Genomic DNA, 20,042 nt, shown 5'->3' on the forward strand with positions numbered 1-20,042 from the left:
TGCCCCCATAACTGCCTCCACACAGTATAATCCCCCATAACTGCCTCCACACAGTATAATGCCCCCATAACTGCCCCCACACAGTATAATGCCCCCATAACTGCCCTCCACACAGTATAATGCCCCCATAACTGCCCTCCACACAGTATAATCCCCCATAACTGCCTCCACACAGTATAATGCCCCCATAAGTGCCTCCACACAATATAATGCCCTCATAACTGTCCTCCACACAGTATAATGCCCCTATAGTGCCTCCACACAGTATAATGCCCCCATAACTGCCCTCCACACAGTATAATGCCCCCATAACTGCCTCCACACAGTATAATCCCCCATAACTGCCTCCACACAGTATAATGCCCCCATAACTGTCCTCCACACAGTATAATCCCCCCATAGCGCTCCCACACAGTATAATCCCCCCATAGTGCTCCCACACACTATAATGCCCCCATAGCGCTCCCACACACTATAATGCCCTCATAACTGCCTCCACACAGTATAATGCCCTCATAACGGCCCTCCACACAGTATAATGCCCCCATAACTGCCTCCACACAGTATAATGCCCCCATAACTGCCCTCCACACAGTATAATGCCCCCATAACTGCCTCCACAGTATAATGCCCCCATAACTGCCCTCCACACAGTATAATGCCCCCATAACTGCCTCCACACAGTATAATGCCCCCATAACTGCCCCCACACAGTATAATGCCCCCATAACTGCCCCCACACAGTATAATGCCCCCATAACTGCCTCCACATAGTATAATGCCCCCATAACTGCCTCCACACAGTATAATGCCCCCATAACTGCCCCCACACAGTATAATGCTCCCATAACTGCCTCCACACAGTATAATGCCCCCATAACTGCCTCCACACAGTATAATGCCCCCATAACTGCCCTCCACACAGTATAATGCTCCCATAACTGCCCCCACACAGTATAATGCCCCCATAACTGCCCCCACACAGTATAATGCTCCCATAACTGCCTCCACACAGTATAATGCTCCCATAACTGCCTCCACACAGTATAATGCCCTCATAACTGCCCTCCACACAGTATAATGCCCCCATAACTGCCCCCCACACAGTATAATGTCCCCATAACTGCCCTCCACACAGTATAATGCTCCCATAACTGTCCTCCACACAGTATAATGCCCCCATAACTGCCCTCCACACAGTATAATGCCCCCATAACTGCCCTCCACACAGTATAATGCCCCCATAACTGCCTCCACACAGTATAATGCCCCCATAACTGCCCCCACACAGTATAATGCCCCCATAACTGCCTCCACACAGTATAATGCCCCCATAACTACCCTCCACACAGTATAATGCCCCCATAACTGCCCCCACACAGTATAATGCCCCCATAACTGCCCCCACACAGTATAATGCCCCCATAACTGCCTCCACATAGTATAATGCCCCCATAACTGCCTCCACACAGTATAATGCCCCCATAACTGCCCCCACACAGTATAATGCTCCCATAACTGCCTCCACACAGTATAATGCCCCCATAACTGCCTCCACACAGTATAATGCCCCCATAACTGCCCTCCACACAGTATAATGCCCCCATAACTGCCCCCACACAGTATAATGCCCCCATAACTGCCTCCACACAGTATAATGCTCCCATAACTGCCTCCACACAGTATAATGCTCCCATAACTGCCTCCACACAGTATAATGCCCTCATAACTGCCCTCCACACAGTATAATGCCCCCATAACTGCCCCCCCCACAGTATAATGTCCCCATAACTGCCCTCCACACAGTATAATGCTCCCATAACTGTCCTCCACACAGTATAATGCCCCCATAACTGCCCTCCACACAGTATAATGCCCCCATAACTGCCCTCCACACAGTATAATGCCCCCATAACTGCCTCCACAGTATAATGCCCCCATAACTGCCCCCACACAGTATAATGCCCCCATAACTGCCCCCACACAGTATAATGCTCCCATAACTGCCTCCACACAGTATAATGCCCCCATAACTGCCTCCACACAGTATAATGCCTCCATAACTGCCTCCACACAGTATAATGCCCCCATAACTGCCTCCACACAGTATAATGCCCCCATAACTGCCTCCACACAGTATAATGCCCCCATAACTGCCTCCACACAGTATAATGCCCTCATAACTGCCTCCACACAGTATAATGCCCCCATAACTGTCCTCCACACAGTATAATGCCCCCATAACTGTCCTCCACACAGTATAATGCCCCCATAACTGCCTCCACACAGTATAATGCCTCCATAACTGCCCCCACACAGTATAATGCCCCCATAACTGCCCTCCACACAGTATAGTGCCCCCATAACTGCCTCCACACAGTATAATGCCCTCATAACTGCCTCCACACAGTATAATGCCCTCATAACTGCCTCCACACAGTATAATGCCCTCATAACTGCCCTCCACACAGTATAATGCTCCCATAACTGCCTCCACACAGTATAATGCCCCCATAACTGCCCTCCACACAGTATAATGCCCCCATAACTGCCTCCACACAGTATAATGCCCCCATAACTGCCTCCACACAGTATAATCCCCCATAACTGCCTCCACACAGTATAATGCCCCCATAACTGCCCCCACACAGTATAATGCCCCCATAACTGCCCTCCACACAGTATAATGCCCCCATAACTGCCCTCCACACAGTATAATCCCCCATAACTGCCTCCACACAGTATAATGCCCCCATAAGTGCCTCCACACAATATAATGCCCTCATAACTGTCCTCCACACAGTATAATGCCCCTATAGTGCCTCCACACAGTATAATGCCCCCATAACTGCCCTCCACACAGTATAATGCCCCCATAACTGCCTCCACACAGTATAATCCCCCATAACTGCCTCCACACAGTATAATGCCCCCATAACTGTCCTCCACACAGTATAATGTCCCCATAACTGTCCCCCACACAGTATAATGCCCCCATAACTGTCCTCCACACAATATAATGTCCCCATAACTGCCCTCCACACAGTATAATGCCCCCATAACTGCCCTCCACACAGTATAATGCCCCCATAACTGCCTCCACACAGTATAATGCCCCCATAACTGTCCCCCACACAGTATAATGCCCCCATAACTGTCCTCCACACAATATAATGTCCCCATAACTGCCCTCCACACAGTATAATGCCCCCATAACTGCCCTCCACACAGTATAATGCCCCCATAACTGCCTCCACACAGTATAATGCCCCCATAACTGCCCCCACACAGTATAATGCCCCCATAACTGCCCCCACACAGTATAATGCTCCCATAACTGCCTCCACACAGTATAATGCCCCCATAACTGCCTCCACACAGTATAATGCCCCCATAACTGCTCTCCACACAGTATAATGCCCCCATAACTGCCCTCCACACAGTATAATGCCCCCATAACTGCCCTCCACACAGTATAATGCCCCATAACTGCCTCCACACAGTATAATGCCCCATAACTGTCCTCCACACAGTATAATGCTCCCATAACTGCCTCCACACAGTATAATGCCCCCATAACTGCCTCCACACAGTATAATGCCCCCATAACTGCCCTCCACACAGTATAGTGCCCCCATAACTGCCTTCACACAGTATAATGTCCCCATAACTGCTCTCCACACAGTATAATGACCCCATAACTGCCTCCACACAGTATAATGCCCTCATAACTGCCTCCACACAGTATAATGCCCTCATAACTGCCCTCCACACAGTATAATGCTCCCATAACTGCCTCCACACAGTATAATGCCCCCATAACTGCCCTCCACACAGTATAATGCCCCCATAACTGCCCTCCACACAGTATAATGCCCCCATAACTGCCCTCCACACAGTATAATCCCCCATAACTGCCTCCACACAGTATAATGCCCCCATAAGTGCCTCCACACAATATAATGCCCTCATAACTGTCCTCCACACAGTATAATGCCCCTATAGTGCCTCCACACAGTATAATGCCCCCATAACTGCCCTCCACACAGTATAATGCCCCCATAACTGCCTCCACACAGTATAATCCCCCATAACTGCCTCCACACAGTATAATGCCCCCATAACTGTCCTCCACACAGTATAATGCCCCCATAACTGTCCTCCACACAGTATAATGCCCCCATAACTGCCCTCCACACAGTATAATGCCCCCATAACTGCCTCCACACAGTATAATCCCCCATAACTGCCTCCACACAATATAATGTCCCCATAACTGCCCTCCACACAGTATAATGCTCCCATAACTGCCCTCCACACAGTATAATGCCCTCATAACTGCCTCCACACAGTATAATGCCCTCATAACTGCCCTCCACACAGTATAATGCTCCCATAACTGCCTCCACACAGTATAATGGCCCCATAACTGCCCTCCACACAGTATAATGTCCCCATAACTGCCCTCCACACAGTATAATGCCCCCATAACTGCCCTCCACACAGTATAATGCCCCCATAACTGTCCTCACACAGTATAATGTCCCCATAACTGCCTCCACACAGTATAATGCCCCCATAACTGCCCCCACACAGTATAATGCCCCCATAACTGCCCTCCACACAGTATAATGCCCCCATAACTGTCCTCCACACAGTATAATGCCCCCATAACTGTCCTCCACACAGTATAATGCCCCTATAGTGTCCTCATACCCAGTAAAATGCTTTTAGAGTGCCTAACAAAAAAAAATACTCACCTAACCCCGTTCCCATGGGGGGAGTATAGGAGATCCCTCTGCTCCTTCGTGCTGTGCTCTGTGGTTTGGCGCAGACACGTCCCCATCAACTTTAGAGGAGAATGAGAAGAGGGATCACCAGAGGTCAGATAGTAAACTTTTCTCTTTTTCCCTTTGTCTACATCACTTTCCCCGTGCACTGTATCGGCCGGGTGTTGGACCGTTGCCTCAGCAGTTCTCGGTTCCGGTGTGAAGCAGTGTCTCTCCCCGCCCGATGTCAGCAGTCTGAGCTGTCCTTCCCTCCGCAGCCATCTTTCATTTTTGTTATTTTCTCACCACTCTCCAAAAGCCATAACGTTTTAATTTTTTCAACGATATACCCCTGAGGGCTTATTTTTTGCGGGATGAGTTGTAGTTTTTCACGGAATCATTTATTGTACCATATAATGTGCTGGGACACGGGAAAACATTTCTTTGTGCGGTGAAATGGGAAAAAATAGCGATTCCTCCATTTACTCCTCTTTCTAACGACTTCAATTCCGCAATCACTATTGACCGCAGCATCTAAGGGGTTAAACTGGCGGAAACGTAGTAATCTATTATCCTGCTAGTTGCACTTTAGTGTCGGCTAGAACATACAGCCAACACGCGCATGTTATGTGGTGGGCTCAGCCTGTGAGCCTGCTCCATACTGTCCCTCGCGGCCTACGCCATATATACGGTGGATATCGGGAAGGGATTAAAGAAATATTGAAAACGGTTCACGTTTTCAGTTTGAATGTTGCTTTGTAATGTGAACTTAGAAAAAAATTGCACTACTTTTAAAGAGGTTATCCAGGACTTCAAAAATGATGGTTTATCCTTAGGACAGGCCATGAATATTAGATCTCGGCACTCGTACAAGTGCCGCGGCCCCTTCACTGATCGGCGATGGTCCCGGAAGTCGGACCCTTACTGATCAGATATTGATGGCCATCCAGTTTTAGGGACTGGAAAACCCCTTTATGTACCCTTCCAAGAATAGATGGCCTATTCAGAATGCCACAAAAAAATAATCTATGTCCCCTTGTTTTGCACTTGCCAATAACCCAAAAATATTTGCACCTGGCTACTTTACCTACCTGTACAGAGTTCATTACGTGTTCACGCTGCTAAGTTTCAGGCACCCACAGATTATGTCCTGCGGACGTTCTCAAGCTGTCGCGTCTCTCGTGTCCCGGGATGTGGCCACCAGGTAGTTACTCATCATAATATCTTTTGTTTTTTTTGCGATTCAATTGGACAGTTCTTGTTTTAATATATGCTGTAGCCTGTGATGTGTTATCCCTGGACGAAACGTGTGTTGGGTGCAGTGCTCTATCCCAGTCTGTGTATGCCGCTGCCGATTGCATGCCTATCGCTGCAAGGTTTATGGTGTGTGGTAAATGTAACTAGTTATTAGAGATGAGCGAACAAATTTGCCACAAATCATATCCGGTCCAAATTTTCCAAAAGATTTGGATCGGCCGAAATCCGAATTTTTTTGGGTGCGCAGTGCACGAATCAGCAAAATATCAGATTAGATAAAAAAAAGAGGGGACTAAAAAAAAAACAAAAAATAACACTCATTATCTTCTCTGATCTCCCAGAGCGACGTGTCCCTGCCGGCCTCCTGAAATTACATCATTTTGTCCCATGTGACTGCCGCAGCCAATCACAGGCTGCAGTGTTCACATAGGACAAACCTACGTCGTCCCAGGAGGCCGGCAGGGACATGTAGCTACGAAAGACCAAGGGTGGGCGAGTGTGGTATTTTTTTTATTTTAGGGGTTGAATTGCAAGTGCCCCGATTGTCCTGTCGGACTAAAATCTTCTAGGACTGTGTCCAACTTGGATTTTTCCCATATAATGGCGACAAACCGGAAAAATTGTGTTCACATTTTTAATACTATAGTAAAAAGACCAATATATGTCCCATAAAAAAAAGAAAACAAAATATTTCAGTAGACTCTGAAATATGAATAAAATATTCGCATTTTAGAATACATTATTCCAAAACGCATTGATGATCCTTGGTCACAAAAGGGTTAATTAATTTGGGATAACACTGAGCAACCTGACAGCTTACTGACACACAATAAGAACTATAATTCTTTGGGTTACCAGTAGAAGTGGAGACTTACATGTTATATGAGCATCAGTGACTGAGGTTTAAGTTCGAGGCAGTGTTAAAGGGGTTGTCTCATGAAGACAACCCCTGTTCATATGTCCTATTACGGCATATGGACCCCATAGAGAGGGGTTCTCCGCTCAGTCAACCTTGAGATTAGATGACAGACCACTCAGTTGTTAGGCCTCATACATACGACCGCATTGGTTTTGCGGTCCGCAAAGCTACGGATCCGTTGCGGTCCATCGGACCGCAGAAAAACCTTGTTGTGCATCAGTGTATCATCAGGACTCCCGGATCCACAACAACTCACCAGTAGTGGTGAATCCGCAAATCCGGACCATAAAATGACATGTTCTGAGTTTTTACAGTCCGGATGCATTGAAAATAATGGGTCAGCAAAAATGCGGATAAATTATGGCCTCAAAAGCACGGTCGTGTACATAAGGCCCTAGCATGTAAAAATCCTTTACAAGATCATTATCTAATAGTTGACGCAAATACATACAAATATTTTATTTTATTGACAGATTCTCTTTTTACAAGAATTCTCCAACATTTCCCACATTCAAAACATGAAAATTGCTTCACGTCTCTGAATTTTCTATTGTTCAACAAGATCTTAATCCGGGGTTAAACATTTGCCCTACTACAAACATGAGTATGGCTTCTCTCCTTTGTGGATTCTCTGATGGTTTATAAAATCTAATTTATGGGTAAAATATTTCCTACAATCAGAACATGAAAACGGCTTCTCCCCCGTGTGAGTTCTCTCATGCCTCATAATATCCGATTTATGGGTAAAACATTTCCCACATTCCAAGCATGAAAACGGCTTGTGTCCTGCGTGACTTCTCTGATGTTTAACAAGGGAAGATTTCTGAGTAAAACATTTCCCACATTCCAAACATGGATATGGCTTCTCCCCTGTGTGAGTTCTCCCATGTTTAACGAGAGCTGATTTCTGGGCAAAACATTTCCCACATTCCAAACAAGAGAATGGTTTCTCCCCCGTGTGAATTCTTTCATGTTCAACAAGAACTGATTTTTGGGTAAAGCATTTCCCACATTCGGAACATGAATATGGCCGCTCATCGTTGTGAGTTCTTTTGTGTATAGAAAGACTTGAGTTGTGTTTAAAAAGTTTACCGCATTCGGAGCATGGAAATATTTTACTTCTGCGGAGACCTACACTTTGATCAAGCGAGGATTTCTTTTGATTACAATGATCAGATGATAGTTCTCTGCTGGGAAGAACGAAGGATATATTTGGGTTAACAAGTGGTTTCTCAGATTTATCATGGCCGATAGTTTCTTCGGTTCCATAATTTGAAGGTAAAAAATGTCGTTTCTTCAAGTCCTTTGTGAAGTCATCTGCCGGGGAAAAAAAATAAATCATTATTTTCTGTTTTTACAAAGCATAGCGTATAAATCATGATGGTTGATTTGCGTAGAAAATAGGAGGTGGTGCCAGTTGATATTTTAGATCGGGAGGCGGAACAAGTGGAATTTTATAAATATTTAGGTACACAACTCGACCAGAAGTTGAATTGGATCGAGAACACAGATGTGGTTTATCGGAAAGGCGACGAGTAGGTTACATTTTCGTCGGAAGCTCGGATCATTTTAATGTTTGCAACAAAATGTTGCATATGTTTTATGATACGGTGGTCTCGAGCATCATCGTTTTTAGTGTAGGGGTGGCAACATTCAGAAAGCCGAGGTTAATAGGCTGAATAAGGTAATCCGCAGGTCAAGCGCAATTATAAGAGTGGCTGTACCAGAGTTTGAATAGTTGATATGTAAAAGAGTCGCAAAGAAAATGGAAACTATTGTATCGAATGTCTCATCCATCATGTGGTATTATGGAGGCTAGGCGTAGGGCTACAGTTTAGGCGCACACATGACATTTTTAAATGCTCCTATCTGCTGACGGCGATATCACGATGTAATATGTCTGTCTGATCGTTCCCTTGTGGGATTAGTAAAGTTTTTATCTATCTATCTATCTATATCATAGCATTCTTAGGCTTCGTTCACATCTTCGTTAGGGGCCTCCATCGCAGATCCGGCAGGGATTAACCGAAGACAATAGCACAAGCTATAAAGGTCAATGGGTTCAGTCGGCCACCGGCGGCATCTGTTGTGCAACGGAATCTTTGCTTCCGTTATTCTCTTGTTCTGCTTCTCTGACGGAGCAAAACAACGGAATGTCACAACGCAGGTGTGAACGAAGCCTTAGGGCTCATTCAGACGAGTGTGTATCACGTCCGTTAAAACAACGGCCGTCGCACGGACTCATGTATTTCAATGGGGCCGTTCACACGAACGGTTTCAACAGAGTACTATTTTACTTCGTGTCACGCATCGCTCCATTCGAATCTAGTCTATGCGAGATCCGTGACAACGCGTCCCGCACGGCTGCACCTCGGACATGAAAAACTTCAGTTTAGAATGTAACCATACTGAAAAGCTTCCCGCACAAGACAAACATTCCTCTTACAATTACCACAATCATTATTTCTTTCCCTGTTGTGACAAATTGATAGGATCACGTACAGCAGTCTGTCCGTAAAAGTTTACAAGGACCTATGAATGCGGTCGAGCGATCGTTACGATTGCTCGTCTTCATGCATTTCCATTTACACCGGGAGAGGTGCTGCAGACAACGATAATAATTTGTGCAGCATAAATGATACGATCAGCCAATGAACGAGCATCAGCTGATCTGGAATGATCGCTCATATGAACGCTCGTTTGTCCCATCATTGGCCCATGTACAAGGGCCCTAAGTTGCTAGTGGTATAGCCATTACAGGAGTTGAGTACATTTCCTTTTTAACATCAATAAAGAAACTGCACAGGATTTTTAAAAAAACATGGCTGCTTTCTTCTTTCAAAATCAGCGCCCCACCTGTCCATGGGTTATGTCTGGTATTGCAGCTCCATTGAAGGGTTTGGGGCTAAGCTGCAAAAACACACACAAACTGTATCCAGGTGTGGCCATAGTTTTCTAATCCTCTACACCCCTTTTAATGCATTTTAAAAAAAATCACAAATTCGCAAATTGGAGTCCAATATACTTGAAACGCCCACATGAAGTCCCAAGTAATTTATGTAGGTTAAGCCCTAGATGTACAATGACGACACTGACTGAGCCCGCTTCACATGCTGTGGGTGTCATCTGCATATTACTGCTGACACACGGCCAGGATCGGACATAACACTAATCCTGTTTAACTACTTAGTTGCTGCGGTCAATAGCGGCATTTCACCTGATAGAAAAAAGGGGCATCCCACTCTGACAGTGGGCGCCAATGGTTGTCATGACAGCCTGGAGGCCTACTGAATACCCCCAGGTACGCCGTCTTTCTGTTCCTTAATAGAAGCTGGTAACAGTAACAATATGCAAGTAACAGTAACAAGTATCGCAATGTATTATACGAGCGATCTAACGATCAATGGTTGAAGTCCACTGGGAGGAGTTAAAAAATGTTAATAAGATAGTTAAAGATTTTAGTCATGTACCATATTTTTTAAAATAATATTAAACAGTAAAAAAAAATTGGTATCGCCACATCCATCTGAACTATTACGCCGTATAAAAAACACCAGAATTACTGTTTTTGTCACCTTAGCCCTGAAAAAAAGTAATAAAAAAGGCATAAAAAAAAAAACATACCCAAAAATGAAACCAATAAAAACTACAGCTCGCCCCGCAAAAAAATAAATACAAAAAATGCCATCACTCGGCTTCATTGATGGAAAAATAAAAAATAAAAGTTAGGGTTCTCATAATGTTCTGACATAAAACAATTTTTTTTTACTTTTTAAAAAAAAAAAAAAAAACTCTATAAATTTGGCATCGTCGTAATCGTATTGACCCACAGAAAAAAGTTAAGTTGTCTATTTTACCACACGGTGAAAGCCATAAAAAGGAAACCCACTGGAACAATGGAGAAATACGTTTTTTCCAAATTCCATATCAAAAATATTTTTTTCCCTGTTTCCCAGTATATTATATGGTACATTAGATGGGACCAATTGAAACTACAGCTCGTCCCAGTCAAAAATAATCCTTCACACCACTCGATTGACAGAAACATGAAAAAGTTATGGCTCTTGAAAAGCGGGGAGGGAGAAAAGAAAAATGTCCGGGTCCTTAAAGGGATTGTCCAGTTTTAGCAAATTGAAAGTAATTTTTTTTATAGTTAAAAGTTCTATATTTTCAAATATACTTTCTGTATGAATTAGTCACGGTTTTCAAAATCTCTGCTTGTTATTCAGCAGGAAAATTGATTGTTTACTTCCAGTGGATACAATTCTGTCCCTGGTCATGTGATGGAAAAACAAGTGCTGGTATTGTTAGAAGACAACTCTGATACACATACTGTAACGAACCACGCACCTGTGTGTCCATCACATGACCATGGACAGAATTTTATCCACTGGAAGTAAACCATGAATGTTCCTACTGAATAACAACAAGCAGAGATATTGAAAACCGTGAGGAATGAATACAGAAAGTATATTGGAAAATTATAGAACTTTTAATTATCCAAAAAAAACACATTAATTTGCTGAAGCCGGGACATTGGCCAAATGAAGTGGAGCTTTTAGATTTTCACTGGTAGTCAGCAGTAAATGTCCAATCTGACAGACTATTCTGTTGTAAGCGCGTAGAAAAAGCCTTTAGATTGTGTATTCTAAAAGCAGATGAAATCCACGTGAATCACAATGTAAGCTAGAAGAAGATAATACCCATCACACAGTGCAAAAAGATCTTTATTTTAGAATTCTAAAATTAGACAAAAGGATACAAAAAATTGTATTTAACCAACAAATGCTCTGTAAAGAGAAGGTCTCATCGGAAAATGACCTATTCAAGTTCTTTGTTAAACATATGAACTAATTTTTGGTTATTTTTTGGACATTCTCTATACTAAAAAGATAATCTTAAACTCTTGCAGTTTTAACTCTGGCAACTGAGCCTCATAGTAGACTGACCCTTCCTGTTCCGTAGAGATCACTTTTCAGTAGTCATCTCATTATGATCACAGGCAGGATTACACGGACACGTAACACCTATATATAGAGAACACAGGGTCCACCATTAATAACAGACTGATCCTTCCTGTTCCGAAGAGATCAATTCTCACCAGTCATTTTATGCAGGATTACAATGAAATGGACACAACTTCCCTCCTATCCCTCCCTGCACGGTGACCTCTGCCCAGGTCACAGACCATGCATAGAAAACTACCACAGAAGTCAATGGGTCAGCTTCAGAATATTGTTTCCTTTTCGTCCATATGGCTGTTGTAAAGCATCTCTCGAAATGCTGTTAACCCCTTAACGACCAGGCCTATTTGGGTCTTAAAGGGAATGTATCACATATATATATATATATATATATATATTTATTTTTAGTAATTAAAACCAGATAGTGAAACAATTTTATAATTGGGTTTTATTTCTTTATTGTTGCTTTTTAAATTCTATTTTCTGTACATAATTATGGGGGCAGCCATGTTGCCTGGGCTGCTGTTAACAGCATTTAGAGATTGGAGAGTTTTCTAGGCATGCTCTGTGACCTCCAAGAAGGGATAGGAGGGGAACTATGTACATCACCTATCGTGAATTGTGGATCCAGTGTTATCTATATATAGGTGTTACCTGTCAGTGTAATCCTGCCAGTGATGATAATGAGATAACTGCTGAGAAGTGATCTCTACAGAACAGGAAGGGTCAGTCTATAATGAATGCTGGATCCTGTGTTAATCGTCAGTATAATTCTGCCTGTGATGATAATGAAATGACTGCTGAGAAGTGATATCTACAAAACAGGAGGTGTCAGTCTATTGTGAGGTTCAGTGGTCAGTGTGAAAACTGCAAGATTTTAGTATTTTTTTTAATATAGATAACAGAAAATGTAAAAAAATAACCAAAAATCCATAAAATATGATTAATCTATTGCCAACATCCAACCTACTATTACGTTGGATGTACACTATCGCAAACTGGTGCAAGCCCAGGAGCTGAGCGCGCACTATATGCCGCAGCTGCTTCAAACCGTTGACACCCGCCTTTTAAGGCCAGGATCGAAAATAACTACCATTTAACTCATCAGATGCTGCGGGAAATTGTGACAGTGGCATTTGAGTGGTTGGACAGAGGGAATGAGGCTCGCGGGGTGCCGATCAGTTGCCGTGGCAGCTGGAGGCCTATTGAAGGCCCCCAGGTCTGCCGTCTGTGATCTATTATTAACCCTTGCCAGAGGCGTAGCATAATAGCACAGCAATAGATGGAGGTGTGGGCGATGGGTAGACAGAGGGGCCCGACTATTTCTAACGGCTTAGAAGCCGCGGTTGCTAGTGTACGAAGCTTTTAAGTGGTTAAATGGCCGGGATTAGAGTTTTCTCCAATCCCGGCCATTGCAGTGACGTGTTGGCACACACTGAGTATGGAGCGGGCTTAGCCTTAGCGGCCAATATTGTTTTTTCATGAAAAAATGGTTTAAAGTGAAGCTGTCAGGTTATTAAAGCTGCCCTATCTGAGAAAAGCATATGATCGAGGGACAGATGCGGAGCTCTGTGATATATAGGCTAATGTGATTTGGTACATTTTGTCTTATTAAAAAGCAGAGAAAACCAGGAAAGGATTTCTAGAAAAGACAGTAAGGGTCCTGTTTACCCCGCCCACACAATCTGATTGACAGGCTTCTCTGTCCACACTGATATAGGGATAACTGTCCCTGTATCACTCTGTCACTGTCTCTGCTAGGAGTCCTGTCAGGATTTCCTGTTTTTCAGAAATCCTGCTTCAAATCATATAAACCTATATGACAGAGCTCAGTATCTATCCCGCTATTATAGGCTGCCGTCAGATAGGGCAGCAGAAATCCCCTTTATTTATTTTCTTAGGTTGGTACTTTTTAATTTAACAAAATGTTACTTTTCTTGTCCCTCTGGAGGACTTGAAGCAATGATCCTTTGATCGCTAGTACATAGTATTGCCGGTCAGTGTTACATGGCCTAATAGTCAGATACGGATGACAGACCTAAAACAGGCTGCCATGGTAACTTATCAGAAGCCCCCTCTATTTGTCAGATACTTTAGATGCTGCGGTCAATAGTGGTGGGGGAACACTCAAAAGCCCGGCTGTTTATAACAGCCACACTCCTGCCGCCGATTTCGTGGGTACAGTGGCAGTACCCACGAGATCCAAGTGATGGATATATCTGTCACAATGCAGGAACTAGCACCCGATTGTGACGGACATATCAGTCGCTCGCCGGTAAAGGGTTAGCAGCAGCTCAGGGAAGTTTTATCACAGAAAAAATACACGTCGGCACTGCTCCGATAATGTCATGCAGAAAAAACAACTGGTTTCCGTGACAGAACCTAGGGTGGTGGTCAGCTCAAAAGTGCAGTCCACACAAAATTCACATATAATATGACGCTTTTTCTTTCTAGTCGATGTTGATCTCCGTTAAGATGGCAGATCCTATATTTATGAACAGAAAATAGAATTAAAAAAAAAGAATATATGTTTCACAAAACAATATAGGTGATACATTCGAACGCTCTCGTATAAAATCTGTCATGTATAATATTAACTGCCTGTATGGTAAAGCATTCCCGACACTATGAACATGAGAACAGCTTCTCCCCTTTGTGGATTTTCTGGTGTTTATTATAAGATGATTTATGGGTAAAACCTGACCCACATTCCAAACATGAATATGGCTTCTCCCCTGTGTGAATTCTCTGATGCTCGACAAGGACCGATTTCCGTGAAAAATGGTTCCCACATTCGGAGCATGAAAATGGCTTCTCTCTTGTGTGAGTTTTCTGATGGTTGACAAGAATTGATTTGTGGCCAAATTTTTTCCCACACTCCAAACATGAAAATGGCTTCCCCAGTATATGTATTCTGTGATGTTCAACAAGCGTCGCTTTCCGAGTAAACCGTTTCCCACATTCCAGGCATGAAAACGGTTTCTCCCCGGTGTGAGTTCTCCGATGCTCAACAAGAACAGACTTCTGGGCAAATCTTTTCCCACATTCTGAACAAGAAAATGGTCTCTCTCCGGTGTGAATTTTCTCATGTTCATGAAGAACGGATTTCTGCGCAAAACATCTACCGCATTCTGAACATGAAAATGGCTTCTCCCCTGTGTGAATTCTCAGATGTGTCTCCAGGTGATGTTTGCGTGAAAAACATTTTCCACATTGTAAACAAGAATATGGCTTCTCCCCTGTGTGAATTCTATGATGGGTCTCAAGATGATGTTTACGTGAAAAATATTTCCCACATTCTGAACATGAAAATAGCTTCTCCCCTGTGTGATCTATTTGATGTTTAACAAAATCAGATTTTTGGATTAAACATTTCCCACACCGTGAACGCGAATACGACCGCCCATCACTATATGTTCTGTTGTCCAGAGAAAAATTAAAGTTCTTTGAAAAATCTTTCCCACATTCAGAACATGGGACGATTTCCCATGGCTTTCTGCTGTGGACCGGGGATATTTGGAGGGCAATGTGATCTCCATAATGATCTTGTGTGATATCAGGATCTTCTGCTTTATAATCTGTAAATAAAATAATTTGTCCTTCTGGGCTCCTGGCACAGCGATCTGCTGGAGAAAGAAATACTTTTAAAATGTTATTATTTTTAATTTTATTTTTTCAAAAAAACAGTAAATATTTTTTAACATTACTACTGAAAGCTTCACAAACGAGACATTGGTTCTTGGGAATCAAAATAAAAGGACTATTTCCTCATCCAGATAGGAAAAACTTTCCTGTTGTATTAATTATCCGATGTAGCAAAATTATTAACATTACTAAAAACATTGAATGTGCTAAACAATGGAGGTGGACTATATAAAAAAACAAACGTACAATGACCACAAACATGGTCATATAAAATAACACTATATGTGTGTGTGCTGACCCTGGCTGAGCCACATTGCCCCCATAAGATACATCCACAGTGAGTCTCTTACAGCGCATACCCGCGCTTTGCTATGTTTACTTCCAGGAAGAAGAGGCTAGTCAAATTTACTCTCCCTTCCGTGTCAGAGATAGGCTTTGATCTCTGATGCTTCCTGTACGGAGGGGTTATTAGATGCTCAGTTCTCTTTGATCACAAAGCAAGATCACTGTATTGGAGCCCAGTTATTTACATAGGTAAGGTAGCTTTGTACAATGCAACTGCCTCCCTGGTTGCTGGTGGGTACTTCTTGTTTAGTGGAGCTGATCGTGACGGCACAATTGTGATCTGCAGACAATTTATAACATACGGGGACCTCCTAACTGTCCCCAATGGTAGATGCTGGGTTAAAGGGGTTGTCCACCTTCTAAAAACTGATGACCTATCCACCGGATAGGTCATCAGTATGTCATCGGTGTGGGTCTGACAACCGGACCGATAAGCCGCTCCGGTGGACTGCGGGCACCGGATGTTGTGGGACATAATGCAATGTACGGCGCCCGGAAGCAGTTGGCTTCATACATAGCGGCCATGCTGCCAAACTGCAGGTCTGCTCCCATTCACTTGAATACTACAGTACTGTAGCTCGGCCGCCATTCCATTGTCTGAGCCAACTGCTTCCGGTATGGATGCCCGGAGGCACCGGACCAGCAATTCAGTGCTGGGTCCGGGTGTCAGAGCCCCACAGATCATGTACTGATGACCTATCCGGTGGATAGGTCATCCGTTGTCAGAAGCTGGAAAACCCCTTTAAAGGAACAGTGTCATCACAAATTTATTTTTCATATGTTAAAGATGTTAGTGCTTTATTAAAAACGTTTATATTTATTTGTGTGTTTGTGTTTTACTTTTTCTTATTTTTACACTTTTTCTTCCCTATGGGGGCTGCCATTTTTTGTTCCATTTCTGTATGTGTCGATTAACGACACATACAGACATGGAATACGGCAGCCACAGTCCCATAGGGACTGCGAACGGCTCCCGTCCCATCCACTTCTGTGTATGCCGTCTGTGTGGGAACTGCGCATGCGCCGCTCCCACACAGTCCAATTTGAAATTGGCGCCGTCCGGCGCCATTTTCCTGTAGACCGGAAGTCGCGGCCGGACAGTAAGATTACTACTTCCGGTCGCGGCTTCCGGACTTGTGCACTTGGACCAGCGGCAGCAGACGGAGCGGACGGGCCGGAGGGAGCCGCGGCGGCAGGAGCAGGTAAGAGATTTCAATGTATGTTCGTGTTTGTGTACGTTTACTATTGTATGTTAACCTTCTACACTGTGTGTTAGCTCAAAAAATGGCGACACACAGTGTAGGAGGTTAGACCGTTCAAACCCCTCGTTTATCCCGGCACTAGCCAGGATAAAGGAGGGGGGGATGCTGAGAGCTCACTAGAGCGAGGGCTTTTTACCCAATTTTGCAATGCTGCAATTTTGGGAATAGCTCCATCTAGTGACCAGCAATGGGAAATATTATAAATTAGAATCTAATTTATAATATTTCCTGACTCGTGAAAAAAATAAAAAAAATTCGAACAATGTTTAATCACCTACACACTAAATGTTTAATTAAAAAAAAACAAACATGTTTTTTCTGGCAACACATTCCCTTTAAACAAGGATAGGGGATGTGGGATTTCAATATGCCCGATTCTTTCTCGTCTCCCTCTTTCCAGTAAAATAACAATGCGTGCCTGGCTGATCCAAGCATGCATATTTACGGGGAATTCGGGGGAGACGGCTGTAGACATGAGAGTATTCATCTGACTGCTATCTTATGTCCTTCAAACTCCCCTCACAGCATTTTTTGCAGAGGAAAGAGAGGGGTCGTGGTTTCAATTTTAAATAAAAAAATATTACAGAGATGCGGTTAATTAGTATCAGTTAAATCATTAATTAAATCTAATCAAAGTGAATTAAATCTGATTACATCCGTTAGATACTTAGTTTATAGCATTAAGGCCCTTTTACACGGGCAAACGAACGTTCATAAACTGGTCGACGAGCAAACGCTGATTGTATAGTTTATGCAGCCGAAAATATTATCGTTGTCGACAGCGCGTCTCAGAGACGTGGTGCCGACACAATAGAAATGTATGCGGGCGAGAACTCGTTAGTGCAATCGTTCGTCCCCATACATTTCTATAGTGTCGGCACCACGTCTCCGAGATGTGCTGCCGAGAACGATACATAGCGCCTTGCGAAAGGAGCAAATGAGCTCCGATCAATGAGCTGTCTCGTCAATCGGCCCCCATCGGGCCGTGTAACCGGACCCTTCGTTTTCATTTAAGTATGAAAATGTGGGGTGCGGATCGGTGCACAGGAGAGAATAATAATAATCTTTATTTATATGGCGGCAAAAATCGAGGCAATTATAAATAAATCTAATAGCAAACAATACAAACGAGAGAGGACACTGCCCGCAAGAGCTGACAATCGGAAGAAGACGTTTGCTTTCCGTTAAGAACAGTTCTCCAACTTCTACGTCTTTCTACTTCTGATAAGGGAGGAGAACTTTAAAGAGAACCTTTCACCTCCCCATACAGGGGCGGCTGAGTGCAGCATGTAATGGGGAGGGCTGCACAAACCCTGGGGCACTTTACATTTTTTTCCTACCCTCCTCCATTATTTAGATATCGGTGCTGTTATATTTGGTGCCCGATATTTAAATAACCCCTTGAACTGTCAATGTAATGGCAAGAGGGCGTGTAACATGGCTGTGACACTGTCCAATCAGCTACAGACAGTGCCACAGCAAGAGCTGGAGAGAGGAGAGCGTATGCACGCGTGCGCACGCTCTTACTCTTCAGACAAGGACAAGACTGTGCGATCCCTAGCAGGAGATCGCACAGTCTTGTCCTTGTCTGCCGAGAGCTGAAGAGTGAGAGTGCGCGCGCGCAAAGCTCCAAGCTGCGCGTGCTCTCCTCTCTCCAGCTCTTGCTGTAACAATGTCCGTAGCTGATTGGACAGTGTCACAGCGATGTTACACGCCCCTTTGCCATTACATGCCCCATTGACAATTCAGGGGGTTATTTAAATATGGGGAGCCTAATATAACGGCACCGATAACTAAATAACGGCCCATACATGTGCACTCAGCTGCACATGTATGGGCAGGTGAAAGGTTCTCTTTAAGAGTACCCTAATGTGAACTGTGTAGGAAATGAAAGTATATATTACTACGGACCTACTGTTTAGTAGCGCTACAGGACACTGACCCCTTCAGTATAGACAGGAACTGGATAAGCTCCTTACGCCAAACTACCTAGGACTGAAGCCCAAGGCGTCATTCATTTTTACCAGCCCCTGTCCAATCCAGGCTCCTCTCACAGCAGTAGGATGCAGTCAGGTGACCCGGCTTCTTGCCTAGCATAGTCTTCTGGTTTGCAAAGTGCGGCCTCCCCACGGATACATCAGAGTTCTTGGAACAGTCCACATGTGTCTCACTCGGCCTTCCCTTTCTTGGGGTGACTGAGGTTGAAAAAGTGAAATCTCTCGAGGATCTCCATGGCAGACCAACTTTGGAGGAAAGCAATTTCAAAAATAGTAACGCCAATGTTTGAAAGATTGCAAGCGTCTGGGTTAAGGGAACCTGGCGGCTCTCCCCTGTCTGCAGCCCCCTAAATTGACGTTAAGTAGCAGCTCTCTCTTCAGCATACAGCCCCCCCCCCTGTAAAAAAAAGTGTTTGCCAACCCCCACTGTATGGTATTCCCCTGGTCATGGTCCCAAGCGTAAATTCTTATAGCAAAAGCTAACTAAACTAGGATAGGGTACAGAATTGTGAAGCGGTCTCAGAGTGATCTTTAGCAGAAGTGTCATCAGAAAAAGCCAGGTCAGAACAGGAGATCTACAAAAGCGCAGACCAAAGAAGGTCACTGAAAGCTCGGACCGCTAGGTCAAGGCGAGAGTATGAGGAGTCACAGGGTAAATGTCACATCACCAACATGAAACCTTGTAAACTGTCCCTTTAACCCCATTAAGACGCGGCCTGTTTTGCTGCATTTTTTTGGGGCATTTTGGGTAGTAACCAGGATAATTATAACACTTTTTGAAAAAACAATAAAATAAAAATGACATATTGAACGCTTATATCTATATATTTTTAAAGTAGCCACCAAACACATCAAAGTGCCCCTCAGCACTTTATACACAGAGG

General features: G+C 43.9%; 1 protein-coding gene across 1 annotated transcript in view; it reads right to left on the minus strand.

The window, feature by feature from the left end:
• LOC142663093 (uncharacterized) overlaps positions 1-20,042 on the minus strand; it is an 81,950-nt gene that overhangs the window by 22,269 nt on the left and 39,639 nt on the right. Inside the window, exons 7-8 of the mRNA XM_075841396.1 lie at positions 14,543-15,535; positions 7,841-8,262 (exon numbers count right to left, since the gene is read on the minus strand). Coding sequence (XP_075697511.1) covers positions 7,841-8,262; positions 14,543-15,535 — 1,415 coding nt within the window. The remainder of the gene's footprint in view (positions 1-7,840; positions 8,263-14,542; positions 15,536-20,042) is intronic.

The sequence above is a fragment of the Rhinoderma darwinii genome, chromosome 11 (assembly GCF_050947455.1).
Source record: "Rhinoderma darwinii isolate aRhiDar2 chromosome 11, aRhiDar2.hap1, whole genome shotgun sequence".
Classification (NCBI taxonomy): domain Eukaryota; kingdom Metazoa; phylum Chordata; class Amphibia; order Anura; family Rhinodermatidae; genus Rhinoderma; species Rhinoderma darwinii.